Source organism: Dipodomys merriami, unplaced genomic scaffold (assembly GCF_024711535.1).
Source record: "Dipodomys merriami isolate MVZ:Mamm:240054 unplaced genomic scaffold, mDipMer1.0.p SCAF_125, whole genome shotgun sequence".
Lineage (NCBI taxonomy): Eukaryota > Metazoa > Chordata > Mammalia > Rodentia > Heteromyidae > Dipodomys > Dipodomys merriami.
The window spans coordinates 747,886-775,794 of record NW_027202549.1 but is presented as its reverse complement, the minus strand read 5'-3'; the positions used below and the strand labels follow the sequence as shown (position 1 = coordinate 775,794).

At 51.4% G+C, this 27,909-nt stretch overlaps 1 protein-coding gene across 3 annotated transcripts; it reads left to right on the top strand.

Moving 5' to 3' along the window:
• Nucleotides 1–206: 206 nt before the first annotated feature.
• Klhl18 (kelch like family member 18) lies at nucleotides 207–27,863 on the top strand. Of its 3 annotated transcripts, none has more exons than XM_070017540.1 (10): nucleotides 207–414; nucleotides 11,073–11,203; nucleotides 11,730–11,870; nucleotides 15,880–16,078; nucleotides 17,304–17,464; nucleotides 18,230–18,366; nucleotides 19,452–19,674; nucleotides 23,369–23,473; nucleotides 24,119–24,230; nucleotides 25,427–27,863. In XM_070017540.1, exons 1-10 carry the CDS (start codon nucleotides 286–288, stop codon nucleotides 25,811–25,813), a joined length of 1,725 nt encoding a protein of 574 aa, XP_069873641.1. In that variant the 5' UTR covers nucleotides 207–285; the 3' UTR covers nucleotides 25,814–27,863. The 3 variants fall into 3 exon arrangements, with proteins under 3 accessions (XP_069873641.1, XP_069873640.1, XP_069873642.1); XM_070017539.1 differs by having other exon boundaries at nucleotides 19,437–19,674; XM_070017541.1 differs by lacking the exon at nucleotides 25,427–27,863 and adding an exon at nucleotides 24,303–24,442 and having other exon boundaries at nucleotides 19,437–19,674.
• The last annotated feature ends 46 nt before the right edge of the window (nucleotides 27,864–27,909 follow it).

Here is a 27,909-nt window from a genome sequence, read left to right as displayed (position 1 = left end):
CGAAGCCCCAGGTCTTGGAAGTGTTCGGGGGGAGGAGGAAAATAAACAGCGCGATATGCAAATGAGGGGGCGGGACCTCGAGGCTTCCGGCGCCGGAAATCGCGGCCGGGAGGCGGGGTCTGGAGGGAGAGCGCGGCGGCGGCGGCGGCGGCGGCCGCGCAGGCTCAGTCTGTCCCGTCGGCGCGCGCGCCTTCGCCCCGCCCTGGTGAAGGGGTGGAAGCCGAGCCCGAGCCGGGGCGGGGTGAGGCCGGGCGGGCGGGCGGGCGGGAGGGAGGGGGGCGGAAGATGGTGGAGGACGGCGCGGAGGAGCTGGAAGATTTGGTGCACTTCTCGGTCTCCGAGCTGCCCAGTCGCGGCTACGGCGTCATGGAGGAGATCCGGCGGCAGGGCAAGCTGTGCGACGTGACGCTCAAGGTCTGACCGCGGGCCCGCGGGCCGGGGGCGGGCGGCGGAGGGGACATGGTGGGGGGGGGTGCCGGGGTGGGGGGGCGATCCGAGAAGGGGTAGGAAAGTGGGGTGTGGGGGGGACAGGACCCCCGGTGGGCAGGGTGGGAGGGGGAGGGGGCTGGAGGGAGGGAGCCTGAGGGGTCCTTGGGGAGGGAGGGGGACCGAGGGAGGGAGGGGGTGTATGGGGGGTACAGGGACCCCAATAGGCTGAGGTGAGAGGGTGAGGTGAGAGGTTGGAAGGAGGGAGTTTGAGGGGTGCTTGGGGAGGGAGGGGGACAGAGGGAGGGAGAGGGGTGTATGAAGGGTACAGGAACCCCAATGGGCTGAGGTGGGAGGGGGCTGGAAGGAGGGAGTTTGAGGGGTGCTTGAAGAGGGAGGGAGGCGGAGAGGGGGGAGGGAGGGGGGTGTATGAGGGGTACAGGAACCCCAATGGGCTGAGGTGAGAGGGGTGGGGTGGGAAGGAGGGAGTTTGAGGGGTGCTTGGGGAGGGAGGGGGACCGAGGGAGGGAGGGGGGTGTATGAGGGGTACAGGAACCCCAATGGGCTGAGGTGGGAGGGTGGGGTGGGAAGGAGGGAGTTTGAGGGGTGCTTGGGGAGGGAGGGGGACCGAGGGAGGGAGGGGGATGTATGAGGGGTACAGGAACCCCAATGGGCTGAGGTGAGAGGGGTGGGGTGGGAAGGAGGGAGTTTGAGGGGTTCTTGAGGGAGGGAGGCGGAGAGGGAGGGAGGGGGATGTATGAGGGGTACTGGACCCCAATGGGCTGAGGTGGAGGGGTGGGGTGGGAAGGGTTAGAAGGAGGGAGTTTGAGGGGTACTTGAGGGAGGGAGGGGTGGGGGGGACAGGACCCCAATAGGCTGAGGTGAGAGGGTGAGGTGAGAGGGGGTTGGAAGGAGGAATTTGAGGGGTTCTTGAGGAGGGAGGGAGGGGGGTGTATGGGGGGGGACAGGAACCCCAGTGGGCTGAGGTGGAGGGGTGGGGGTAGAAGGTGATTGGAAGGAGGGAGTTTGAGGGGTGCTTCAGGGAGGGGAGGGGTGAGGTGAGAGAGGATTGGAAGGAGGAGTTTGAGGGGTGCTTGAGGGAGGGAGGGGTGTGTGTGGGAGGGACAAAACCTCCAATGGACTGAGGTGGGAGGGGGTTGGAAGGAGGGAGCTTGAGGGGGGGAGGGAGGGGGGTGTGGAGCCAGAGGGGGACCCCCAAGTTGTGAGAGGAAAGGTTAAAAGAGGTGACCCTCCCCAGGCCCTCCCAAGTGGAGTGACATTGGGGCATCTCGCCTGTTTTGTGGGTGTCACATGGACCAAGAGAAAAATTATAAAAAAATACAGACCCTTCTGTGAAGATGGGGGTGCAGCCGCAGTGTCCCCACGTACTCTGCTGGGCACCCCCTGGAAGCACCATTAAATCTTAGCACCTGGACCTTACTTTGTGGGCCCCCCCTCCTCAAACTTGGCCATGCTGTCTCCCTAGGAGTCACACTACCTGCCATTGCTTGATAACTCTCTCTCTCTCTCTCTCTCTCTCTCCCTCCCTCCCTCCCTCCCTCTCTCTCCTAGCACTCATCACTTTGAGCTACAACTCAACTTCTGGCTTTTTTTTTTTTTTTCCTTTCTGGTAACTGATTGGAGATAAGAGTTGCACTGCTCCCTGGGCTGGCTTTGAATCTTGATGCTCAGGTCCCAGTCCCCTGCGTAGCTAGGATGAGATGACAGGCCTGAGCCACTTGCTCTTTCTCTCTTTTGTACTGATTGATGGATTGATTTTTGGTACTGCTCCTCAACCTTGAACTCAGGCTCTGTCCCCTGCCCCCCCACCGTTGTGGGGCTTGAACTCCATGCCTGGGCGCTGTCCCTGAGCTCTTCAGCTCAAGGCAAGCACTCTACTGCTTGAGCCATAGCACCACTTTTGGTTTTTTGGTGGTTAATTGAAGATAAGATTTTCACAGAGGGGCTGGGAAGGTGGTTCAGTGGTAGAGCGCTTGCCTTGCATGCCAGAGGCCCTGGGTTCGATTCCTCAGCACCACATAAGCAAAAAGAGAAAAGCCGGAAGTGGCACTGTGGCTCAAGTGGTAGAGGGCTAGCCTTGAGCTGAAGAGCTGAGGGACAGCGCCCAGGCCCAGAGTTCAGGCCCCATGAACGGACCCAAAAAAAAAAAAGATTTTCACAGACTTTCCTGCCTGGCTGGCTTTTTTTTTTTTTTTTTTTTTTTTTTTTTTTTGTCGGTCGTGGGGCTTGAACTCTGGGCCTGGGCACTGTCCCTCAGCTCTTCAGCTCAAGGCGAGCGCTCTACCACTTGAGCTACAGCGCCACTTCCTGGGCTGGCTTTGAACCATGATCCTCAGATCTCAGCCTCCTGAGTAGCTAGGATGACAGGCGTGAGCCACGGGCACCTGGCTCAGGCTCTGTTGTTTTTTTTTTTTTTTTGTCGGCTGTGGGCCTGAACTCTGGGCCTGGGCACTGTCCCTCAGCTCTTCAGCTCAAGGTTAGCGTTCTACCACTTGAGCCACAGTGCCACTTCCGGCTTTTTCTGCTTATGTGGTGCTGGGAATTGAACCCAGGGTCTCATGCATGCAAGGCAAGCACTGTACCACTGAGCCACCTTCCCAGCCCATCAGGCTCTGTTCTTATAAGCTCTTTTTTTTTCTCTCTCTCTCTCAAGGTTGTATCACTCTACTACTTGAGCCACAGTTCCATTGCTGGCTTTTTTTTTTTTTTTTTTGGTGGTTCATTGGAAATGAGAGTATCATGGATTTTCTTGCCTGGGCTGGCTTTGAACCAAGGTTATTGCATCTCAAACCTCCTGAATGGCTAGGATTACAGACATAGAGACGTGGGCAGCTTAGACCTTGTCTCTTAAGTGCTTTTAGAATCGAACCTGAATGTTGACACTGGAAGGTACCCTCTACTACTCCCACCACCAGAAAAGACGCTGCTGGTCAATTTGCAGCAGTGCAGCTTTACAGGTAGGGAGGTGGAACTCCAACATGGAGTTCTGTATTGGCTAGAAGATGCTCAGGGAGGTGGAACTCAACATGGAGTTCTGTATTGGCTAGAAGATGCTCAGAATCTGTAGGTGACTCTCCTTCTATCTCCTGCATTTACAAACAAACCTATGAAGGGACCTTTTTGATTTGTTATTTTCTACATAGTTAAGGATAGTGTGTGTGTGTGTGTGTGTGTGTGTGTCTGTCTGTCAGTCAGTGTGTCAGTATGTGTATGCCCTTCTGGGGCTTGAACTCAGTCCAAAGTGTTGTCCCTTACTTTTTCCACTCAAGGCTGGTGCTCTACCACTAGAACCACACCTCCCCTTCAAGCTCTTTGGTGGTTAATTGGAGATAAGAGTCTCACAGGAAGTATAGGCTGGTTTCTAATTGTGATCCTTAGATCAACCTTCTGAATAGCTAGGATTACTGGTGTGAACCGCAGGCCGAAGTTTAGGAACTTGTTTTGGTCATATATTTGAGACAGACTGCCCGAGAGGGTGCAGTAGGATGGGTAAGCATTTGACTTGAGAGGCAGAAGGATTTGGAAAGTGGCTCACACGTAGGTACTCAAGAGACGTAAGTTCAAAGCCGGGCACCCGTGTCTCACGCCTGTCATCCTAGCTACTCAGGAGGATGAGATCTGAGGATCACGGTTCAAAGTCAGCCCAGGCAAGGAAAGTCAGTGAGACTCTTATCTCCAATAAACCACTAGAAAACTGGAAGTGGCGCTGTGGCTCAAGCGGTAGAGCACTCGCCTTGAGCTGAAGAGCTGAGGGACAGCGCCTAAGCCCAGAGTTCAAACCCCATGACTGACCAAAAAATAAAAAATAAAAAAGAGGGAAACATAAGTTGGAAGTCAGCTCAGGCAGAAACACCCATAAGACTTCCCAATTAACCAGCAAAATACTGAACTGGAGGCATGGCTCAAGTGGTAGAGTGCCAGAAATGAACAAGCTAGCCAAGAGAGTGAGTGGCCCTGAGTTCAAAGGTACTGACACATGTTGGCACACACAAACACACACACAAAAGGCACGGAAGAGTGAAGTGATCATAGTTACTTAGACATGAAGAAGTATATTTGCTTCTGCATTTAATTCAAATACTAAATGTAAGAAATTTATAGCAGAAAAAGAGTACTTGTATGATTTTCCCATTAAAATGATTTCTGTTCAGCTGGGCACTGGTGGCTCACGACTGTCATCCTAGCTACTCAGGAGGCTGAGATCCAGGTTCCGTGAGTCTTTATCTCCAATAACCTACATACAAAAAACATTTAAAAGTAGAGCTGTCAGTCAAATGGTAGAGTGCTAGCCTTCAGCAAAAAAGAGTTCAGAGATAAGTGTCTAGGCTCTGAGTTCAAACCCAAGGGCCAGCACACATATAAACACACACACACACACACACACACACACACACACACATACACACAGTGTTTTCTGTTCATTCAAACACAAGTAAATCACTGAACGTAGATCTAATTGAACATGTTGATAAATATGAATGGCTTTGTTAGTTTCAAGGGTTGGAGATACAGGACCAGAATGAAGACACAGAGTAAGGGTAGTCAGTACTATAGGGGGCATTCACATCACTGGTTCTCAGACTGACCTATGAAGGTGCAGTAGCTTGGGAATGGGCAGGGAGCGGGGAAAAACCAAGGAAACAAGGTCCCAAAAGAGCTGCTCTGTGAGATGTGTTTTGGTCTCTCTCTCTCATGTTTTTGAGTCTTTTTCAAGTTTCTGGTAATTCCAGGCTGCTTTTGCAAACAGAACCAGCCGTGAAAAGCTGATTGGAAGTTTCTGGAGGCCTTAGAGCAGTGACTCTAAAAGCACCTGGTGACCCTTTGGGTTGTTGGAGCTTACCCCAGAATGACTGACTCATCGATCTGGTCTGGGCCCCAAATACACTTTTGTCAAATTCTCCAATGATGCTATATCTCATCTTGGACCACATTCTGAGAGCCCCGGATGGAGAATGATGAGCTTATCCTTTTTGCTTGCTTGCATGCCTACATGGGCCTTTTGGGGGGCGGGGGGAGGCTCACTTCCAGTATTCTTGTTGGTTCATTGGAGAGAAGAGTCTCACAGACTTTCCATCCTGAGCTGGCTTTGAACCACGATCCTCAGCCCTCAGCCTCCTGAGTAGCTAGGATGATAAGGTGAGCCACTGACTCCTAGTTGAACCTGTCCTTTTCATTGTGATGGGTTCAGAGGCCATAAATCCTCCTCTAGGGTTTTTTTCCTAAATGGTGTTAAGTCTAACTATTCTAAGGAACTTATTCGTGAGAAGGGTCCAAAGGCTTGTCCCATCTGTCTGCAGACTTCTGGTACATTCTCATTTGTGGTGGCACTTCTTGACATTTATGATGTCCTCCTTACCCAATCCGGAGTCACTAGTTTGTCCTGTTTAGATTGGACCAATTTTCTGCTAGGGACATACTTGAGCAGTGACTTCTCCGAGGGAGGAGACCAGGGCTGCCGGTTCCCAGACCCTCCACCTGGCACACCTGAAGAGATAAAGGGTTAATTGAGTTGGTGATTCTGCAGATTCTGCTTGACACCTGCATTCCTCAGAATTCTCTAGCTAGGTTTGGTACTGCTTATCTTTCTGATTCTCATCTTTTAATCGTTTTTTTTTTTTTTCCTTTTTCTTTTTTGCCTCCTGAGGCTTGAACTCTGGGCCTCAGCTTTTCTGCTCAAAGCTAGTGCTCTACCACTGGAGCCACAGCTCTACTTCTGGCTCTTTTGGTGCCTAATTGGAGATAAGAGTCTCACAGCGGTTGGGAACGTGGCTTAGTGGTAGAGTGCTTGCCTAGCATGCATGAAGCCCTGGGTTCAATTCCTCAGTACTACATACATGGAAAAAGCCAGAAGTGATTCTGTGGCTCACAGGGTAGAGTGGTAGCTTAGGGACAGTGCCCAGACCCTGAGTTCTAGCCCCAAGATTGGCAGGGGAAAAAAAAAAAGTCTCACAGACATTGCCTGCCCTGGGCTGGCTTCAAACTGGGATCCTTAGATCTCAGCCTCCTGAGTAGCTAGGAATTACAGGCATAAGGTACTGGTGCCTGGCTCATCTTCTAATCTTTCGTTGACTTACATTTCTTTTTTTCAGGATCTTTGCTGATCTTTGATCCATCAGTCTGACAGGTAGTGTGGCAGAGATTCTACCTGTATTTTTTTCCCCATTGTTTTGGTGCCTGTACTGGGACTTGAACTCATGGCTTTGCATCTCTTTATTTTTATTTATTTATTTATTTTGTCGGTGTAGTGCTTGAACTCAGGGCCTGGGTACTATCCCTGAGCTCTTTTGCTCAAGGCTAGTACCTTACCAGTTTGAGCCACAGCACCACTTCTGGTTTTCTGGTGGTTTATTGGAGATAAGAGTCTCACGGGCTTTCCTGCCCGGGCTGGCTTTGAACTGTGATCCTCAGATCTCAGCCTCCTGAGTAGCTAGGATGACAAGTGGGAGCCACGGGCGCCCGGCTTCACCACAATCCTTTTGATCGCCACCTCTCAAGTAGCTACATTGAGCACAGGCGTGAGTCACCAGGCCTGGCCTTAGAACACTTCCCTTTGATCACTTCCTTTTGATCAGCGTCAATCCATGAACACCGAAACCGACTGCAGAGATGCACTTTGAGCCTGGAGTCTTGCTCCATTTCTTCTCACCGCTGGCTTTGTGATGAAAGAGCAGGTGGAGAAGGCCTATTAGGAAATGGAGTAAGGACTTGTTGGTGCGTGCCATTCTGGGGACGTGTACTGTTGTGAGTGAACCCAAGGTGTAATGATAGAGCTTGAATAATCATATTAAAGGAGTCTGCAGAGGTCCACCAGCCAAGCCATTTATTGTGTAGATTAAAACAAACAAACAGACCTCTAAGGCTTACAGCTTTGAGGGGATTTGTCCCTTAGCTGAGATCCCACAAAGCCATTCTGTGCTGGGGGAAGCAACACTTTTACATCTGCTGTCAGATTGCCTGCTTGATCATATGGAGCAGAGGCAGGGCTCGTACTACATTGATTCATCTTGGAGCTTGTTCAGATGGGACACCACTCTGGGTCAGCCAACATGACGATGTTGGCTTTTCCCCAGTTGTTCTTCTAGACTTTGCATTCATGACACCTTTTCTTTCTTTCTTTCTTTTCTTTTTTTTTTTATTTGATTGTGGGGCTTGAACTCTGGGCCTGGGCACTGTCCCTCAGCTCTTCAGCTCAAGGCAAGCGCTCTATCACCTGAGCCATAGCCCCACTTTGGGTTTTCTGGTGGTTTACTGGAGATTAGAGTCTCACGGACTTTCCTGCCCAGGCTGGCTTTGAACCGTGATCCTCTGATCTCAGTCTCATGAGTAGCTAGGATGACAGGTGTGAGCCACCAGCGCTCGGCTCTTGATAGTTTTTAAAGATGCCTCTCTTTGTACTGGGTAAAGCCTATCTTTTCTCCTCCCCCTCCTTCCCCCAATGTCTGTGGACTAGCCCTTTGTACCATCAAGCTATCTAGAAATCGTGAGAGCATACATGCAGCCGCTGGTGGCTAGCTTGGGTGAGGACTTAGGAAAGAACTGCTGATTTGACTGAACCTCTGATTATTCTAAGCTGCTCATAGAAATCCACCGCTGTCCCTGCTGACACACACATGAGGGAGAAGCTTAAGGATTTCTGTTGCTGACAGCCGGTCCGCACTGGCTTCCCCAGTCCCCCAGCTGTTGTTTGGTTTTTCTTTTGATTCTCAGACCTCCACAGCTGCCCATCTCTGCTCTTCTCCCCTGACTGTCCATGGTCCCTCTCAAACAGCTGGCTGTGTCTTTAGGTCCTGTGTTCTGCATGGTTAAGGCCTTAGCTCTAATATTCCTTCGGCTCCTATCTGCTAGGCCATCCTGTCCAAACTTCAGAGCTCCTTTCTTGTTTTCTCAAGATAAAGAGAGGAGAGAAATGATCAAACATTCCCTCTTCTGTTTTCCTAAAGTTTCCTAAAGCATTTTGGGGTGTGTGTGTGTGTGTGTGTGTGTGTGTGTGTGTGTGTGTGTGTGTGTGTGTGTGTGTGTGTGTGTGTGTGTGTGTGTGTGTGTGTGTGTGTGTGTGTGTGTGTGTGTGTGTGTGTGTGTGTGTGTGTGTGTGTGTGTGTGTGTGTGTGTGTTGGTGGTGGTGGTGGTGGTGTGTGCCAGTCCTGGGACTTGAACTCAGGGCCTGGGTACTGTCCCGAGCTCTTTTGGTCGGTGGTGGAGCTTGAACTCTGGGCCTGGGCGCTGTCCCTCAGCTCTTCAGCTCAAGGCGAGCGCTCTACCACTTGAGCCACAGTGCCACTTCCAGTTTTCTGGTGGTTTATTGGAGATAAGAGTCTCACAGACTTTCCTGCCCGGGCTGGCTTTGAACCACAGTCCTCAGATCTCAGCCTCCTGAGTAGTTAGGATTATAGGTCTGAGCCACTAGCGCCCGGCTTCCTTTAGCCATTTAATACTACACCTCTAGATCCACACCTCCACTCTGGCTTTTTGGTGGGTCATTGGAGATCATAGTCTCACAGACTTTGCTACCATGATCCTCAGTTGTCAGCCTCCTGAGTAGCTAGGATTACAGGTGTGAGCCACCATGGTCTGACTGCCGTGTGCGTGCGTGCGTGTGTGTGTGTGTGTGTGTGTGTGTGTTCCAGTCCTAGGGCTTGAACTCAGGGAATGCCACCATGGTCTGACTGCCGTGTGTGTGTGTGTGTGTGTGTGTGTGTGTGTGTGTGTGTGTGTGTTCCAGTCCTAGGGCTTGAACTCAGGGAATGGGTGTACTCCTTGAGCTTTTGTGCTCAAGTAGCATTCTACCACTTGAACCACAGTTCTACATTTGGCCTTTTTGGGGTGCTTAATTGGATATAAGAGTCTCATGGACTATTCCTGCTCCAGCTGTCTTTGAACTGTGATCCTCAGCTCTCAGCCTCAGTAGCTAAGATTATAGGCATGAGCCACCATCTTCTGACCACCATTTTTAACCATATGATGAAGTGGCTATAAACACATTTACACTATTGTGTAATCATCAAGACTACCTATTTACGGCCAGGCACAGTGGCCCATTCCTGTAATCCTAGCTACTCAGGGGGCTGAGATCTGTAGGACCAAGGTTCAGTTTCTTTTCTGAGCAGGAATAGATGCCCATCTCCAGAGTCACCTGAGTTCCTCATCAGCTGCCCCAGATTTCATGTAACATGCACATACATATCACACACACACACACACACACACCACACATCGCTTATCCTTCCCCTTGGGAAACTTCCCATTCCTAGCCTGCCTTGCCCTACGTTTGTATCCACAAGGATAATAATGTATTGGACAGGTAGGCAGGTGAAGCTTGATATCCAATCAACTGCTTATTCAAGCAGTAAAGGCAGCTGAGGAATTTCTGAATTGGGAGGCATCTGTGACGGGGCTCCCAAAGAAAGCAAAAATAACACAGAGCCCAGAATAGATTTCTCTTTGCTGGAAAGCACTTTGCCACTAGTACTCTTAACGTTCACACAATCAATAGCTTAAGTGCCCAGACAGAATAAATAGCTTTGGGATCAGTAGGATTAAGGCTGAGCTTTCAGGCAGGCCCCAAGGGACGCCGAAAGTGAGGGATAAATAGCCATCTATCATTTTACAGAGACACGTGATTGAGAGTCATAAAGGCTTTGAGGTTGATGTGTACACAAATGAGTCTATAAAACAGAGAAGCAAGGCTAAGCGCTGGTGGCTCATGGCTGTAATCCTCACTACTCAGGAGGCGGAGATCTGACAATCATAGGTAAAAGTCAGCCCAGGCAGGAAAGTCCATAAGACTCTTACCTCTAATAAACTACTCAGAAAAAGCCAGCAGTGGCTCTGTGCTCAAGCAGTAGAGAGCGCTAGCCTTGAGCAAAAGAAGCTTAGAGACACCTCCAGGCCCTGAGTTCAAGACCCAGGACTAGCCCAAAACAAAAATGGACAAGCAAAGAGCTAGATACAGTTGCATCCACTTCTACTCCCCAACTCTTCCAGAGACTAAGAGTCCCAAATGGTAGAGCACCAGCCTTGCGCGAAAAAGTCAAAGGAAAACACAAGGCCCTGAGTTCGAGCTCTAGCTACCAGCACAAAGAGAAACAAGAAAAGAAACCTGAAGCTCAACAAGCTGGGCACCGGTGGTGGCTCACACCTTGTCATCCTAGCTACTCCGGAGGCTGAGATGTGAGGTTCGAAGCCAGCCCAGGCAGGAAAGTCCCCACGAGACTCTTAACCTCCAGTGAGCCACTCAAAAACTGGAAGTGGTGTTGTGGCTCAAAGTAATAGAGCCCTAGCCTTGAGCAAAAGAGCTCAGGGACGGCGACCAGGCCCTGAGTTAAGTAGAAATATTTCCATAGCTCAGAGCTATACATGGTCAAGCATATGGAAGGAAACAGTTTTTCGGCACTTGTTGGAAATCACTTTAGAGAATTCTCCAGGCACGTGTCAGTGAGAGTTTGATACAGATTGGAGAAAGACTTGGCCTCTGGTCAGTTGGAGATAAGAATCTCACAGATTTTCCTTCCCAGGCTGGCTTCAAACCATGATCCTATGAGTGCCCAGATGGCAGGTTGGTGTTTTTGTTGTTGTTTTTTGCGTGTGTCCCTCACTATCTGGCTTTTGTCTTTTTGCCTTGCTCGCAGATCGGGGACCACAAATTCAGCGCCCACCGGATTGTCTTAGCAGCCTCCATCCCCTACTTCCACGCCATGTTTACTAATGACATGATGGAGTGCAAGCAGGACGAGATCGTGATGCAAGGAATGGACCCAAGGTATGCAATTCCAACATTCAGCCTTCGGGCTGCCTTCTGGGGTGGGTCCGGCCATGCACCCAGCCTGCACTAGGGCTGCAGTACCAGTCGCGTACAGTAGGTAGCGGGTAAACATGATAATAGCCCATGGCCCTGAGACTAGGTTACATGAAGATTGATTGAGTGTGTGTGTGTGTGTGTGTGTGTGTGTGTGTGTGTGTGTGTGTGTGTGTGTGTGTGTGTGTGTGTGTGTGTGTGTGTGTGTGTGTGTGTGTGTGTGTGTGTGTGTGTAGTTATATGTGTGGGTGGCTCATGCCTATAATCCTAGCTACTCAGGCAGCTGAAATCGGAGGATCACAGTTCAAAGCCAGCCCGGGCAGGAAAGTCCATCAGTGTTTGTTCTACTTAGACTCTCAAAGGCCATAGGTTCAATGGATTTGGGAACAAGGCTCATCTCTCCTCCAGTTCGCTTGGGTCCCGAGTCACCTGTGGACCTAGACTCACCATCTCTGAAGAGCTGCTCACGTCCTTCTCCCTTGTCTTCTAGCGCCCTGGAAGCTCTGATCAACTTTGCTTACAATGGCAACCTCGCCATCGACCAGCAGAACGTCCAGGCGCTGCTGATGGGGGCGAGCTTCCTGCAGCTACAGAGCATCAAAGACGCCTGCTGCACGTTCCTCCGGGAACGGTGAGGTCATGTGGGGAGGGGACACGTCTCTCCTGGAGGCCCCCTACCCACCTGCTGACTCTTTGCTATACCTCTAGTTTTACCAAGGGAGTGAACTAGGAAAGCCACTCTGTAGAGATGGCTTTTCTTAAAATTGGTACTGGAGCCAGGCACCGGTGGCTCATGCCTGTAAGCTCCTCAGGAGGCTGAGATCTGAGGATCACCATTCTAAGCCAGCCCAGGCTGGAACGTCCATGAAACTCTTCATTTCCAATTAAACACTGAAAAAAACAGGAGTAGGGCTGTAGCTTAAGTAGTAGCATGCTAGCCTTAAGCCAGAGAAACTGGGAGACACTGCCCAGGCCCCAGTTTCAAGCTGCAGGACTGGCGCGCGCGTACACACACACACAAGTAGGGGCTGGGAACGTGGCTTAGTGGTTGAGCGCTTGCCTAGCATGCATGAAACCCTGGGTTCAATTCTTCAGTACCACATGGACAGAAAAAGCCAGAAGTGCCACTGTGGCTCAAGTGGTAGAGTACTGGCCTTAAGCAAAAGAAGCTTGGGGACTGTGCCCAGGCCCTGAGTTCAAGCCTCAGGACTGGCAAAAGAAAAAAAATAATTAGTACTGGAGCTGAGCCCACCATTTTGATCAATTATATAGTTCCTCCTACCACCCCGGACTTTACCTCCTCTGATCTCCCTTCTCCAGTCTGACCAGCCAATCATTTACCTGCTACCTTACTAAGTGGTTCATTCAGCGCTTCCCATTTATTCCCTGCCCATCTGCGCTTCCCATTTATTCCCTGCCCATCTCTGTCCTTGTTTACATACTTACTCCTCTTGAATATGTGTGTGTGTGTGTGTGTGTGTGTGTGTGTGTGTGTGTGTGTGTGTGTGTGTGTGTGTGTGTGTGTGTGTGTGTGTGTGTGTGTGTGTGTGTGTGTGTGTGTGTGTGTGTGTGCGCGCGCGCGCGCGCCAGCTCTTGAACTCAGGCCTCTACACTGTCCCCTAATGTCTTCTGCACAATCACACCACAGCTCCACTTCTGGCTTTTCACCGGTTATTTAGAGATACAAGTCTCACAGACTTTCTTGCCCAGGCTGGTTTCAAACTGCAGTCTGCAGATTTCAGCCTCCTAAATACCCTCCTTGGATTTCTTTTTTTTTTTTTTTTGTCGGTCGTGGGGCTTGAACTCTGGGCCTGGGCACTGTCCCTCAGCTCTTCAGCTCAAGGCGAGCACTCTACCACTTGAGCTACAGCGCCACTTCTGGTTTTCTGGTGGTTTATTGGAGATAGGAGTCTCACGGTCTTTCCTGCCCGGGCTGGCTTTGAACCACGATCCTCAGATCTCAGCCTCCTGAGTAGCTAGCATTGCAGGCGTAAGCCACCAGCTCCCTGCTTTTCCTTGGATTTCTTTATCTCCATTCCTTTGTCTACTTCAGCTCTTGAAGAGCCAACCTAAATTTCACCTCCTGCAATTCTCTATCCTCCTCCATGCACTAGGAGCAAGTGTTAGAATCCTTTGTAGGTAACACCTGAAGAGTCAGGTCCCTAACTATTTCCAGAGCTTGGCAAAGGTTCTCAACTTCCTGGTTCTCAAACTGTGTTCTTTAATTGATTGTTAGTGATGGGGCTTGAACTCAAGGTTTGGGGGCTGTCCCTGAGATTTTTTTGCTAGGGGCTAGTGCTCTACCATTTTGAGCCTTAAAGCCAGCCACTTGTCATTTTGTTGTGGGTTTTTTGTTGTTGTTGTTGTTGTTGTTTTGTGCCTGTCCTGGGGCTTGAATTCAGGGCCTGGGAACTGTTCCTGAGCTCTTTCTGCTCAAATGCTAGCACTCTACCACTTTGAGCCATAGAGCCACTTCCAACTTTTTGTGTTTATGTGGTACTGAGGAATTGAACCCAGGGCCTCATGCATGCAAGGCAAGTGTTCTACCACTGAGCTACCTTCCCAGCCCAAGTCAGATGTTTCAATTGATCCTATCAGAAGTCTCTTCTACACCATCAGTAGATAGAGTTCTTAATCATAAGATACCGGCCTCTGGACTACTCAAGACTTGGGGAAGGACTCAGTGGTGGGCCACACCCAGACTGGGAGAAAGCAGAAGGGTGTGGACCGTGGACTGCTCTCCCTGGCTGACAGGCCAATCCCTCCACCTCAGCTCCTCCTAAACCTCATCCCTTCTTTTTTTTTTTTTTTTGTCGGTCATGGGGCTTGAACTCTGGGCCTGAACACTGTTCCTCAGCTCTTCAGCTCAAGGCTAGTGCTCTACCACTTGAGCCACAATGCCACTTCCGGTTTTCTGGTGGTCTATTGGAGATAAGAGTCTTACGGACTTCCCTGCCCGGGCTGGCTTTGAACCACCATCCTCAGATCTCAGCCTCCTGAGTAGCTAGGATGACAGGTGTGAGCCACCTGCGCCTGGCTTCATCCCTTCTTATAGTCAACCTCTCTGGCTTTTGAGCTGGCCCCTCTTACACCCTCATGGGGAGCAGCAGTGCCATCTAGGGGCATCGGAAGCCATCGCTGTCAGCACTTCCCAGGCGTTACCTTAGCCTAAAAGATGCTGGACAGTGACTGAGATCAGTGCGGTTTTTACACATCTCACCAACGTTTTAGGAACAAGTACCTGAACATAAAGCCTGATATTTTGAGTCTAGATTTTCCCCACCACTCATTCGCTCTTTTTTTTTTTTCCCCTACCACAAGCCCAAAGACATGGCCTGCTCTCTGTTGTAGCTTTAGTAGTTACCATTTCTATTTCTGTTTGGGGAGTTTTTTTGTGGTTGTTGTTTTGTTTTTGGCCAATCCTGGGGCTTGAACTCAGGGCCTAGCCTCTGTCCCTGATCTTCTTTTGCTCAAGGCTAGCGCTCTACCACTTCATCCACAACGCTACTTCTGGCTTTAGGCTTTTTCATTGGAGATAAAGGTCTCAAGGACTTTTTCTGCCCTGCTGGCTAAGTAATTAATTGGAGATAAGAGTCCTGTGGACAACTGGGCGCTGCCCATGGCTCATGCTTGTAATCCTAGCTCCTCAGGAGGCTGAGATCTGAGGATCACAGTTCAAAGCCAGCCCAGGCAGGAGTCCCGTGAGACTCATCTCAATAAAAACCACTAGAAAACCGGAAGTGGCACTGTGGCTCAAGCGATAGAGCACTCACCTTGAGCTGAAGAGTGCAGGGACAGCTCCCAAGCCCAGAGTTCAGGCCCCATGACTAATCAAAAAAAAAGGTCCTGTGGACTGGCTCTGAAATGTGATCCTTGGATCTCGGCCTCCTGAGTAGCTAGGATTATAAGTGAAAGCCTCCAGTGCCTGGCTTTTCCCCCCCTACCTTTGGAGGAAGACAGGAACTCAAACTTGGTATCTGATGGTTTCACTCATTGGTTGGCACTCTTACCACCTGAGCCACGCCTCCAACCCCACTGTTTGTGTTCATGAGATACTTCTTCCTTGAGCCTGACGCAGAATGCTCCCCTTTCCACGTGCCCTTGAGAAGCATAGGAGCTCTGTAATTGTCAGAAACTTGTGGAAAACCACTGTGATCAGGAACAGAAAAGGCTTGCTAGTCAGGGGGCCAGGGACATATTTCTTGGTCTCCCTCTGCCTCCTTTTTCCATCTGCAAAATGAGAGAAACTTTCAGGGTTATTACTATTCTGGAGAACCTAGGCATCCGTGGAACACGCCTGTAATCCCAGCTACTTAAGAGGTTGAGATCGGATGATCAAAGCTTAAGGCCAGCCCAGGCAGGAAAGTCCATGAGACTCTTATTTCCAATTCACCACCAAAAAGCCAGAAGTAGAGCTGTGGCTCGTGATAGAGCACCAACATTGATCAAAAAGGCTAAGGGATAGAGTGTCTAGGCCCTGAGTTCAAGTCCCAAGACCAGCACCAAAATGAAAAAGAAACTCAGAACCAAATTTGCTTTTCTTCTGTGGTGCTATTCAGAACCATGCTGAGAATGATTGGAAATAACATTCTTCCTTCTTAATTCTTTTTTTTTTTCCTCTTCTTTCTTAACACTGACAGGCTCCACCCAAAAAATTGCCTGGGTGTGCGCCAGTTTGCGGAGACGATGATGTGTGCCGTGCTTTATGACGCGGCCAACAGCTTCATTCACCAGCACTTTGTGGCAGTGTCTATGTCAGAAGAGTTCCTGGCCCTGCCCTTGGAAGATGTGCTTGAGCTGGTGTCTCGAGACGAGCTGAATGTGAAGTCAGAAGAACAGGTCAGGCCCAAGCACCCGGTGGCTCACGCCCGTCATCCTACCTGCTCAGGAGGCTGAGATCTGAGGGTCGTAGTTCAAAGCCAGCCTGGGCAGAAAAGGATGTGCGCCTCTTATCTCCAATTAACTACCCTAAAGACTGGAAGTGGAGCTGTGGCTGAAGGTGGTAGAGCGCTAGCCCTGAGCCTAAAAGCTCAGGAATAGCTCCCAGGCCCAGAGTTCAAGCCCTGGGATTGGAAGTCCATGAAGAGAGATGTAAAGATGTGAGGAACCAGCCTGGCTAGAGAAAGAGCTGGTGGAGGGAGGAGCTTACTGGACATTGATGAAAGTGAACTATGCAACTCATGGGTGGAGATGGGAGGGAGGGAATAGGAGAGAATGACAGCACCTATGACACCGTGAGAAAGCAAATGTGCTTATTACCTGACTATGTAAATGTAACCCCAACATATATCACATCTAAAATAACAATAGGGCTGGGAAGGTGGCTCAGTGGTAGAGTGCTTGCCTTGCATACATTAGGCCCTGGGTGTGATGCCTCAGCACTACGTAAGCAGAAAAGGCCGGAAGTGGTGCTGTGGCTCAAGTGATAGAGGGCTAGCCTTGAGCTCTTCAGTGCCAAGGCACAGAGTTCAAGCCCCAGGACGGACAAAAAAAAAAAAAAGGGAGCAATGGGCTAGGCGCTAGTGGCTCACGTCTGTAATCCTAGCTACTCAGGAGGCTGAGATCTGAGGATCATGGTTCAAAGGCAGCCTGGGCAGGAAAGTCGGTGAGACTCTTATCTGAGTGAGCCACCAGAAAACTGGAAATGGTGCTATGGCTCAAGTGGTAGAGCGCTCTCCTTGAGCTGAAGAACTGAGGGACAGCGCCCAGAGCCAGAGTTCAAGCCCCACAATAGACAAAAACAAAAAACAAAAAGGGGCGGAAGGGAAACAGGAATTCTACTGTGATGCAGAAAGTAAGAAGATGCCACATACAAGTGACTCAGGACTGTCAAGGAATGTTTTTTTCTTTTTGCCAGTCCTGGGGCTTGAACTCAGGACCTGGCACTCTCCCTGAGCTTTTTTGGCTCAAGGCTAGCACTCTACCTCTTGAGCCACAGCACCACTTCCAGCCTTTTCAATGTATGTGGTACTGAGGAGTGGAACCCAGGGCTTCACACAGGGTAGGCAAGCACTTTACCACTGAGCCACCTTCCCAGCCCTGCATCTGTTTTTTGTCATGACAGGTCTTTGAAGCTGCACTAGCCTGGATCAGATATGACCGGGAGCAGAGGAGTCCTTACCTGCCCGAGCTGCTAGCCAATATCCGCCTGCCTCTGTGCAGGCCTCAGTTCCTGTCAGACCGGGTGCAGCAGGACGATCTGGTGCGCTGCTGTCACAAATGCAGGTGAACAAGGCTTGGAGATTCAGGACAGCGCCCAGGTCCGGACTCTGGACAGCGCCTAGCATGGGTGAAGCCCTAGGTTTGATTCCACAGCGCCACTTCTGGCTTTTTCTGTTGATGTGGCGCTGTGGACTCAAGTGGTAGAGCACTAAGCACAAAGAAGCTCAGGGACAGCACCCAGGCCCTGAGTTCAAGCCCCAGGACTGAACAAAAGAAAAAGAAAAAAAAAAAGTCCTTCTTGCCGGGCGCCAGTGGCTCGCGCCCATAATCCTAACTACTAGGGAGACTGGGATCTGAGGGTAGTGGGTTCGAAGCCAGCTTGGGCAGGAAATTCCATGAGACTTTTATCTCCAGTTCATCACCGAAAACGCCCAAGTGGAGCTCAGTAGTAGAGCACTAGCATTGAGCACAAAAGCTCAGGGGCAGCACCCAGGACCTGAGTTCAAGCCCCAGCACTGGGAGGAAATGAAAAATCCATCTTCCATATTGCTTGTCATAGGATTTCCCCCCCCCTTTTTTTGGGCACAGATTCAGCTCTCCTTTGTTTTCTCACCCTGGTTGGGGTGGCTGGTCCAGGAGGAAGTGAGGGTGGGGGTGTGGCTAAAGGTAGCTGTGGCTCAGACTAGAGGGAGGCTCAGAAGGAAGGGGCGGGGCTCAGAAGGAAGGGGCAGGGCTCAGGAGGGAGGGGCGGGGCTCAGGAGGGAGGGGCGGGGCTCAGGAGGGAGGGGCCAGGATACCCGCTGTCACAGCATCCTGGCTGTATCCCAGGGACCTGGTAGATGAAGCAAAGGACTATCACCTCATGCCAGAGCGCCGGCCCCATCTGCCAGCCTTCAGAACTCGTCCTCGCTGCTGCACCTCCATCGCCGGGCTCATCTACGCTGTGGGAGGCCTCAACTCAGCAGGTATCTTGCGCCTCCCATGTGCAGAGCCCTGAGTGGGGTTCCCTGGGTGCACACGCCCAGTCGCCCAGCCTGGCCCTTCTGGTTCCTCTGCTCTGGGCTGACACTTCTTGCCCCTCTAGACTGGACAGGATTGTCCTGTATTCATACTCTTTGAATCTGAATGTCAGTGTGAAAGAGACCTTAAAAGAGGCAGATTGGAGGCCGGGGCGCTGGTGGCTCACGCCTGTCATCCTGGCTGCTCAGGAGGCTGAGATCTGAGGATTGCAGTCTGAAGCCAGCCCAGGCAGGAAAGCCCATGAGCCTCTTATCTGCAATTAATCACTAAAAAACACACATACACAAAAAAAAAACAAAACAGAAGCAGTGGTATAATTTAAAGTGGTAGTATGCCAGCCTTGAGCTTTGAGCTCAGGGACAGCTGCCAGACCCCGAAGTCAAGCCCTATGGCAGACCCCCCAAAAAAAGTCTCACAGGACCTGAGTACTGGTGGCTCGGGCCTGTAATCCTAGCTACTCAGGAGGGTGGGATCTGAGGATCACAGTTCAAAGCCAGCCTGAGCAGATCTGTAAGACTCTTCATGACCAATTAGCCCCCAAAATCTAGAAGTAGATCTGTGGCTCAGTTGGTAGAGTGCTATCACTGTGCACAAAAGCTCAAGCCTGGTGCTAGTGGCTCATGCCTGTCATCCTAGCTACTCAGGAGGCTGAGATCTGAGGATCACAGTTCAGAGCCAGCCCAGGCAGGAAAGTCCATGAGACTCTTGTCTCCAAAAAAACCCATCAGAAAACAGGAAGTGGTGCTGTAGCTCAAGTGGTAGAGCGCTTGCCTTGAGCTAAAGAGCTGAAGGACAGCCCCCAGGCCCAGAGTTCAAGACCCACGACTAAAAAAAATAATAAAAGTAAATTTGAAGCGCCAGGACCCACATGGAAAAAAAAAATGTCTCCAGACTGTTCTGCTAGGGCTGGCTTCCAATGGCACTCCTCAAATCCTAGCCTCCCGAGTAGCTAGTATGCTCCATGCCCAACAGCTATGATCTAAACAAGCGGTCTCCTTTGTTTTAATTTGAGTAGCAAATTTTTATGCAGGTGATTCCCTGAATGTGGTGGAAGTGTTCGACCCCATCGCCAACCGCTGGGACAAGTGCCATCCCATGACAACAGCCCGCAGCCGCGTGGGCGTGGCCGTGGTGAATGGCCTACTCTACGCCATCGGAGGCTACGACGGCCAGCTGAGGCTGAGCACCGTGGAGGCCTACAACCCAGAGACAGACACGTGGACGCGAGTGGGGAGCATGAACAGCAAGAGAAGGTACTCTGGAAGCCGCATAACACACTGAGCACCAAGTAAAACCCACGCTTGACCCGAGTGCCACGCCTGTCATCCTACCTACTCAGGAGGCTGAGATCTGAGGATTGAGGTTCAGTGCCAGCCCGGGCAGGAAAGTCCATGAAACTCTTACCTCCAATGAACCACCAGAAAACCAGAAGTGGCGCTGTGGCTCAAGTGGTAGAGTCCTAGCCTTGAGTTGAAGAGCTTAGGGACAGTGCCCACTCCCAGAGTTCAAGCCCTAAGACCAACAAAAACACCCACAAAATGCAAACTTTGGCCTGGGGACGCCCAGCCGGCTGCTGGCACCCCCTGGGAGTGAGCCCTCTCTCCCCCGTTTAAACCATAATTACCTGCCTTGACTTCTGAGGAACTTGGGGAGACAAAAGACAGACTTGTGGTCTTTATATCTATAAATATATATACATATATAAGTGTGTGTATACACACACACACACACACACACACACACACACACACACACATTATGAGAAGGGAAAGAAACTGGACTGAAAGGATTTTAGGAACGAGATGGGATCTAAGTTGAAACTTAAAAATAAGGAGGATTTACTAGCAATGAAAAATCCAAGGTGTGAGGCTGAGAAGGTGGTTCAGTGGTAGAGCACTTGCCTTACATGCATGAGGCCCTGGGTTCAATTCCTCAGCACCACATAAGCAAAAAAAAAAAAAAAAGAGCCAGAGGTGGCGCTGTGGCTCAAGTGGTAGCGTGCTAGCCTTGAGCTGAAGAGCTGAGGGACAGCGCCCAGGCCCAGAGTTCAGGCCCCACAACTGGACCCAAAAAAAAAAAAATCCAAGGTGTTTTTCTCCCTTCCCCCCGCCCATTTCTCCCCTCCCCACAACTCTTTTCTGCTAATCCCGGGGTTTGAACTCAGGGCTGAGGTGCTGTCCCTGAGCTTCTCTGGCTCAAGGCCAGCACTCTACCACTTGGGCCACAGCCTCATCTCCAGCTCTTTTGGTAGTTTATTGGAGATCCAAGCCTCATGGACTTTTCCTTCCTGGGCTGGCTTTGAACCAGGATCCTCAAATTTCAGCCTCCTGAGTAGCTAGGATTACAAGCATCAGCAACTGGTACTGGGCTCATCTTCGTAATTTCTGCGGTCTAAGTATTTTTCCTCACAGACCCCAATGTTCTTTGCTATGCCTCTAGGTCTGCTCATAGGATCACATGACTGGGAAGAAAAAAATAAACAGATCAAATAACAGGAAGCGTTTGGAGGAAGTTAGAAGGAAGAAAGTTAGTGAGGAAGTCCTTTACCACATAGAAGTGATTCACACAGTCTATATTTGGCTGTATTAGCACGTGGCTGGGAACGGGGAGGAATCTGTCTCTGTAGCGATAAAAACAGATTTACAGAGGATTGGAGTGGGATCATGGCAGAAATAAAAAAAAAAGTATGTAAGATCTTGTCCTAAGAACAAGCTCCCAGACTTTTCCTCACAGATCTTTTCTGCCATGGAATGACTCGATCCAATAAGCAGCTTTTATTTTTGGCTTTGACATTGAGCAGTTTGGCCTTCCTTTTGTGTCTTCTGGGCCACGTTCTTGCTTTGATGTCTGTGGGTCTGGAACATCGATCGTCTGGGAAGAGTCCCACGGGTCGCCCCCTCTCTCTGGTTCTGGTTAACGCCCCACTATTAACAGTAACTGGTCCAGTTCTATTTCCCCTTTTGAATTACAGCTTAAAGGTTCTTGAGACTCTTTTCACGGAGCTCTCCATCCTGCCAGTTCACCGCAGCCTACTCTCTGCCATTTTTTTCCCTCCCAGCTCTTCCCCTCTTCCAGACCACCACTCTGGAACTTTCTGCAACCAGACTCTTCTGGTCCACACAGATCGGCATTTTCTTCTACCACTTTTGAGACACAAAGCTGTTTTTTAGTAGTTAGTTGGATATGAGTCTCATCCTCTTTCCTGCCTGTGCAGGCTCTGAACCCACGATCCTCTGATCTTTGGAGTAGCTAGGATAACGGATTTTAGCCACTGTGACCCAGCCGAGCTTGTGTCTTAATGTCTAGGCAGGGGCTAAGAAGGTGGCTTAGTGGTAGAGTAGCACGCATGAAGCCCTGGGTTCAATTCCTCAGTACCACATACACAGAAAAATCCCAAAGTGGCGCTGTGGTTCAAGTCATAAGAGTGCTAGCCTTAGCAAAAAGCAGCTCAGGGACAGTGCCCAGGCCCTGAGTCCAAGCCCCAGGACTGGCAATAATAACAACAACAACAATAATAATAACAATGTAAAGTCTAGGCATACCTACCCAAAGCAGCATTGAGAAGAGAACCCAGCTACCCTCCACCCAGCCAGCCAGCCAGCCACATGTACACCAAAAATGGTTCTCCTCCCTCTCTTGCAGGGTATGGTGAGGGTTGAAAATATCTGAAGATTCAATGTGTGCAGTAAGTGCACAACTAACAAGCATAACCCACCAAGATACATTAAGCCACAAATGTAACAAAAATGTATCTGTTAGCTAGCTACTGGTGGCTCACACCTGTAATCCTAACTACTCAGGAGGCTGGGGTCTGAGGATCACAATTGAAAGCCACCTTGAACAGAAAACTCTAAAAGACTCTTTTATTTCTAATTAACCAGCAAAACTCCTGTAGTAGAAATATAGCTCCAATAATAGAGGACCAACCTTGAAGGAAAAAGCTAATCTTAGAGTGTGGGGCCCTAAGTTCATGCCCCAGTACTGGCACCAAAAAACAAATGAACAAAAAAAACCATCAGAGTGAATTGAATGAGTAAAGTGAATGGTAATTAAACAACTTAGCACTGAGGGCCTGTTAAGTACATTTGCATGATCACAAATGGTAACCTTTCCCATTTCCAAAAGGTTCATGAATATGAAGAGGTGGCAGCTAGATTTCCGGAAGACATAAGTGTCTTGTGGGCAGGAAACAGAGCTCACTCGTTTTCTTTCTTTTTTTTGGCCAGTACTGAGACTTGAACTCAGGGCCTGAGCTCTGTCCTTAAGCATTTTCTCTACCACTCTACCACTTGAGCCATGGTGCCACTCCCAGAGTTCTCTTTGTTTTCCTGAGTAGTTTACTGGAGATAAGAGTCTTGTGGGGCTGGGAAGGTGGCTCAGTGATAGAGTGCTTGCCTTGCCTGCCTGAGGCCCTGGGTTCAATTCCTCAGCACCACATAAGCAAAAAGAAAAAAGCTGGAAGTGGCGCTGTGGCTCAAGTGGTAGAGCGCTAGCCTTGAGCTGAAGAGCTGAGGGACAGCGCCCAGGCCCAGGCCCAGAGTTCAGGCCCCATGACCGGACCAAAAAAAAAGAGTCTTGTGGATTTTCCTGCCCTGGCCAGCTTCAAACCATGAGCCTCACATCTCAGCCTTATGGTAGCTAGGATGACAGGCATGAGCCACCAGCGCCCTGCCCACTCACCGCTCTTAACCTACTGCCGAGGACAGTGTGGCAGCAGGTTGCTGATGACAATCCCGTGAATGGATGGTTGTGACCTATGCTGTAATAGAAGCTACTTTGGGGGCAGGAAGGGCGGGAATGATTAGTACCTTCACTCAGTCTCCTACCTGGGAGATTTAGGTCTATCCTAGAAAGAAGCCATCAGCCAACCATCACTGATTTCTTAGCATGACAGGCTGCCCCAAGAAGTGTGAGACTCACCCGAGATGACAGTCTTCTCTGTTTCAGTGCCATGGGGACAGTCGTGCTGGACGGGCAGATCTACGTCTGTGGGGGCTACGATGGCAACTCTTCCCTGAACTCTGTGGAGACCTACTCACCTGAGACGGACAAGTAAGGACTCCCGCACATAGGGAGCTTATTTGACAGGATAAAAATAGGAGAGCTGCCAGACACTGGTGGCTCACACCCATAATCCTAGCTACTCAGGAGGCTGAGATCTGAGGATCACAGTTCAAAGCCAGCCTGGGCAAGAAAGTCCTTGAAACTCTTCTCGCCAATAAACCACCAGAAAACTGGTAGTGGCACTGTAGTTTAAGTGGTAGGGCACTAGCCTTGAGCTGAAGAGCTGAGGGACAGCATCCAGGCCCAGAGTTCAAGCCCCATGCCAGTAGTCTTAGGCCGAGATAGATCTGAAGATTGCAGTTTAAAGCCAGCTCAGGAAGGGAAATCCGTGAGGCTCTTAGCACTAATAAGCCACCAAAAAAATAAATGTGGACGTGTGACTCAAGTGGTAGCATACCAGCCTTGAGCACAACATGCTAAGGGACATGGCTCAGGCCCTGAATTCCAGCTTCAATACCAGCACAAAAAGAAAGGGAAGGAGAAGGAAGGAAAGTAAAGGGGAGAGAGAGTAATAAGGCAATTGCCAGGACATAAGAGACACAGCACAGTTCAACTAAAACTTGTTAGCTGTCTTGGGAAGGTGGGAACCCCTGAATCTTACACTCCCTTCCTCTTTTGATTCTTTTTCTGAAGATGGACAGTGGTGACTCCGATGAGCTCAAACCGCAGCGCTGCCGGGGTTACGATCTTTGAGGGCAGGATATACGTGTCCGGAGGCCATGACGGTTTACAGATCTTCAACACTGTAAGTCTGGGCTCTTCCTATCTTTGAATTATTTGGGAAGAAAAAAGAAAATCTTCAGTTCTTCCTTTGCAGGATAAAAATCACCTAGTGAAGTTCCAGGCTGTCTCTTGCATCCTCTAAAATTCCTAATGTCTGAAGAAGAGCCAGGGGTCACTATGAAAAGAGCCACACTTCTCACTCCCCATCCAAGTGCCCATGGATTACTGTTAAAAAAAAAAAAAAAAAAAAAAAAAGCTTCTGAAGCCAGGTGCTGGTGGCTCACTCCCATAATCCTAGCTACTCAGGAGGATGAGATCTGAGGATCATCCAAAACATCCTATGGGCAGACAAGATTCACGAGAGACTTACCTCCAAAAGGCCAGACATAGAGCTGAGGTAGAGCCAAAGTGAGCCAGGTGCCCCGGGGATGGGGGGATGGGGGTAGGGGGTGTGTGTGGAAGGGGGGTTCACGCCCTTCATCCCAGCTACTAGGGAGGCTGAGGATCGGGGGTTGACGTCAGCCTGGGCAGGAGAGGCCCCGAGACTCCCTCATCCCCAGTCAACTACCAGACAAGCCACAAGGCCAGGACCCCAGGCTGGTGCTCTACCGCTTGAGACGTAGCGCCGTTTCCGGTGTTTGGTTTTGAGCGGTTCATTGGAGATCAGAGTCCCGTGGGGCTAGAGCCCTAGTGGGGACAGCGCCCGGGCCCTTAGTTCGAGCCCCACAAATGACGGAAAGAAGCGGGCCTATGCCAGTCAGCCTGGGGAGCGGAAGGGTGTCTCCGAGAATTGTCCACGGAGATCTGCCAGAGTGACTGCCCACCACCCCTGCGCACCTCAGCACGGGGGCCCGGCTGAGAGGATGTGCACCCTGCGCATGCGCGTGTGCCCAAGGAGCCGGCATGTGAGCTCTGGGCATGCGCGTGCAGCCAAGGGACTGGCCCGTGGGCTCTGGGCATGCGCGTGCAGCCAAGGGGGCCCAGCACGTGGACTCTGGGCATGCGCGTGTAGCCAAGGGGCCCGGCACGTGGGCTCTGGGCATGCGCGTGCAGCCAAGGGGCCCGGCATGTGGACTCTGGGCATGCGCGTGCAGTCAAGGGGCCCGGCCCGTGGGCTCTGGGCATGCGCGTGCAGCCAGGGGGCTGGCGCGTGCCCCGCACATGCGCGCCCGCGGCCCGCGGGACCTGACCGGCCGGCGCCTCCTCTCCCCGCCGCAGGTGGAGCGCTACAACCCCCACACGGCCACCTGGCACCCGGCGGCGGGCATGCTCCACAAGCGCTGCCGGCACGGCGCCGCCTCCCTGGGGAGCAAGATGTTCGTCTGCGGGGGCTACGACGGCGCCGGCTTCCTGAGCGTGGCCGAGGTGTACAGCTCGGCGGCCGACCAGTGGAGCCCGATCGTGCCCATGCTCACGCGCCGGAGCCGCGTCTCCCTGGTGGCCAGCTGCGGGCGCCTCTACGCCGTGGGCGGCTACGACGGACAGTCCAACCTGAGCTCCGTGGAGACGTACGACCCGGAGACGGAGCGCTGGACGTTCGCCGCCCCGATGGCGTGCCACGAGGGCGGGGTCGGCGTGGGCTGCGTCCCGCTGCTCACCATCTGAGCGCTGCGCAGGCGCGCCCTCCGGAGGGGAAGCGGGAAGGGGCGGGCCGGGAGCCGAGTGGGACCGGAAGTCGGGGCGGGCCGGAAGTCCAGGGGACCGGAAGTCGACTCCGACCGGAAGCGGCGGTGGGTCCACGCGCCCCGCTGGAGGCGCGGCGGGCGTTTGCTTCTCCAGGTGCTTCAGCCGGATCCTCGCCGCGGCCTCCGGGTCCTGGGGACGGGGACGGCGCCGCCGCGCGGGGGCCGACGCCCCGAGCCTCCTTCCCGGGCTGCGGCGGGGGGAGAGGACGCCCCGACGGCCCCGCGGCCTGTGCTCACGGCGGCCGCGCGCGAGGTACGCGGAGGGGGGTGTTCCGTTCTGTTTTGTTTTCGTTTTTTTTCTTTTTTGTGTTTAATCCTGGTCTCCAGGTAAGCAAAGGAGGACAGAGGAAGTCCTTCCCCGCGTCTAACCCCGCGACCGCGGCGCTGCCCCCCCCCCCCCCCCCCCCCCCGCCCAGAAGAAACCGAAGGGAGGAAGCTCGAAAGAAACGGGAACTACCAAGGCTTCTCTTTCGAAACGAACATCATTTTATTTTATTTTATTTTTGTTTTAAATAACCCGAAGATAACATAAAAGATCCTCAAAAGCAAGTCCGCACGGAAGGAGCCAGGCCTCACCTTTGGATCCCAGGGGGCCCCAGGCCTCACAGGTTGATTTGTTGTTTTTGGTTTTCCGTCCGAGCCCCGGCCCGTCTGGAGTCGGCGCGGTTTTTTTTTGTTTTGTTTTGTTTTGTTTTCCCAGCCGGTCCTGCAGCAAGGTGCTCCCTTTTAACCCGTCTCCCTCCACACCCATCCTCGGAGGACTCTTCTGTCACCATCGGCTTCTGAATTCTTGCCGATCTTCCCAGGTCTTGCAGAAGACCCTGCACAACCTTATGGTTAACCCCCCGCCCCTCCTCACGTACATTCCTTTTTGACCGGCAGGAAAACAGCCTCTACCTGCCCCCAGGTTCCCTCTTGGCCCCTTCCTCGTCCTTAAATAGATGTCCCTATTGTGACATTTCTGGAGCACATGGGCAGTTTTGTACCTCCAGAACTTAAACCAGCCAGGGGCTAGCTTGGTATGGTAACCTTGTCTGTCCCACCATTGCGCTGCTCTTCCATCCATCCACTCACCCATCCCAGGGGCCCAACTCCTCTCCAGCCCTTGGCAGACTGACCAGCAAGACGGAGCTTTAACCATGCTCCACTAACTCACACCTGTCACCCTGGCTACCGGAGAGGCTGAGATCCGAGGTTCAAAGCCAGCCTGGGCAGGAAAAGTTGGAGAGGCTCTTGTCTCCAAGTGACCACAAAAAAAGCCAGAAGTGGAGCTGTGGTTCAAGTGGTAGATTGCTAGCCTTGAACAGAAGAGCGCAGGGACGATGCCCACGTTTTGAGTTCAAGCCCTAGGACTCGCACAAAAAGAAAGGGGGAAAAAAAGGAGCTTTACATTCAAGCAAAGCTGGCTGGCTCTCTGACATAAAGAATGATGAAGTCTGAAACTCGCTGCTGCAAATTCTTTTTGTGTCATCTTGGCAGATGACCTCGTGAAGAGACTCCTCACCCTCCACCTATTCCTCCTCATCTCCACCACCACTCCCCAGATGGGACCTCAGTGTAGCACAAGAGAACATTTTCTGTTACCAGCACACTTGGCCGAGGGAGCTACCCTTTCCACCGCTACTGCCAAACTCTATTCCTACAGTTCTTCCAGCTAGAGACTAAAAGAGGAGACAGTTCTTTTTAGCCCAAGCCTGGGTCTTAGGGTCCCATTCTCCACCCGATTGGTTTCTTGTTCTTGACCACCTGCCTTGAAGCTTGCTCAGAAAGGCACAGTATGAGGTTGGAGGCATGGCTTGGTTCCTAGAGCACTAGCCAGTGAGCAAGAGCATCATGTACTGAGTTGAAGTACTGGTCTCAGGCCAAAAACAAAAGGGGGGGTACAATGTGAAATCTGGTGTATTTCTCTACCCCCAGTAAACTGTCAGGTTTTCTGGTGTGTGTGATCACCATGAATTCGGGGGGGGGGGGGGTAAAGATGATTGGTAGAAGTTAGGAGTTGGGCCTCTGTTATAA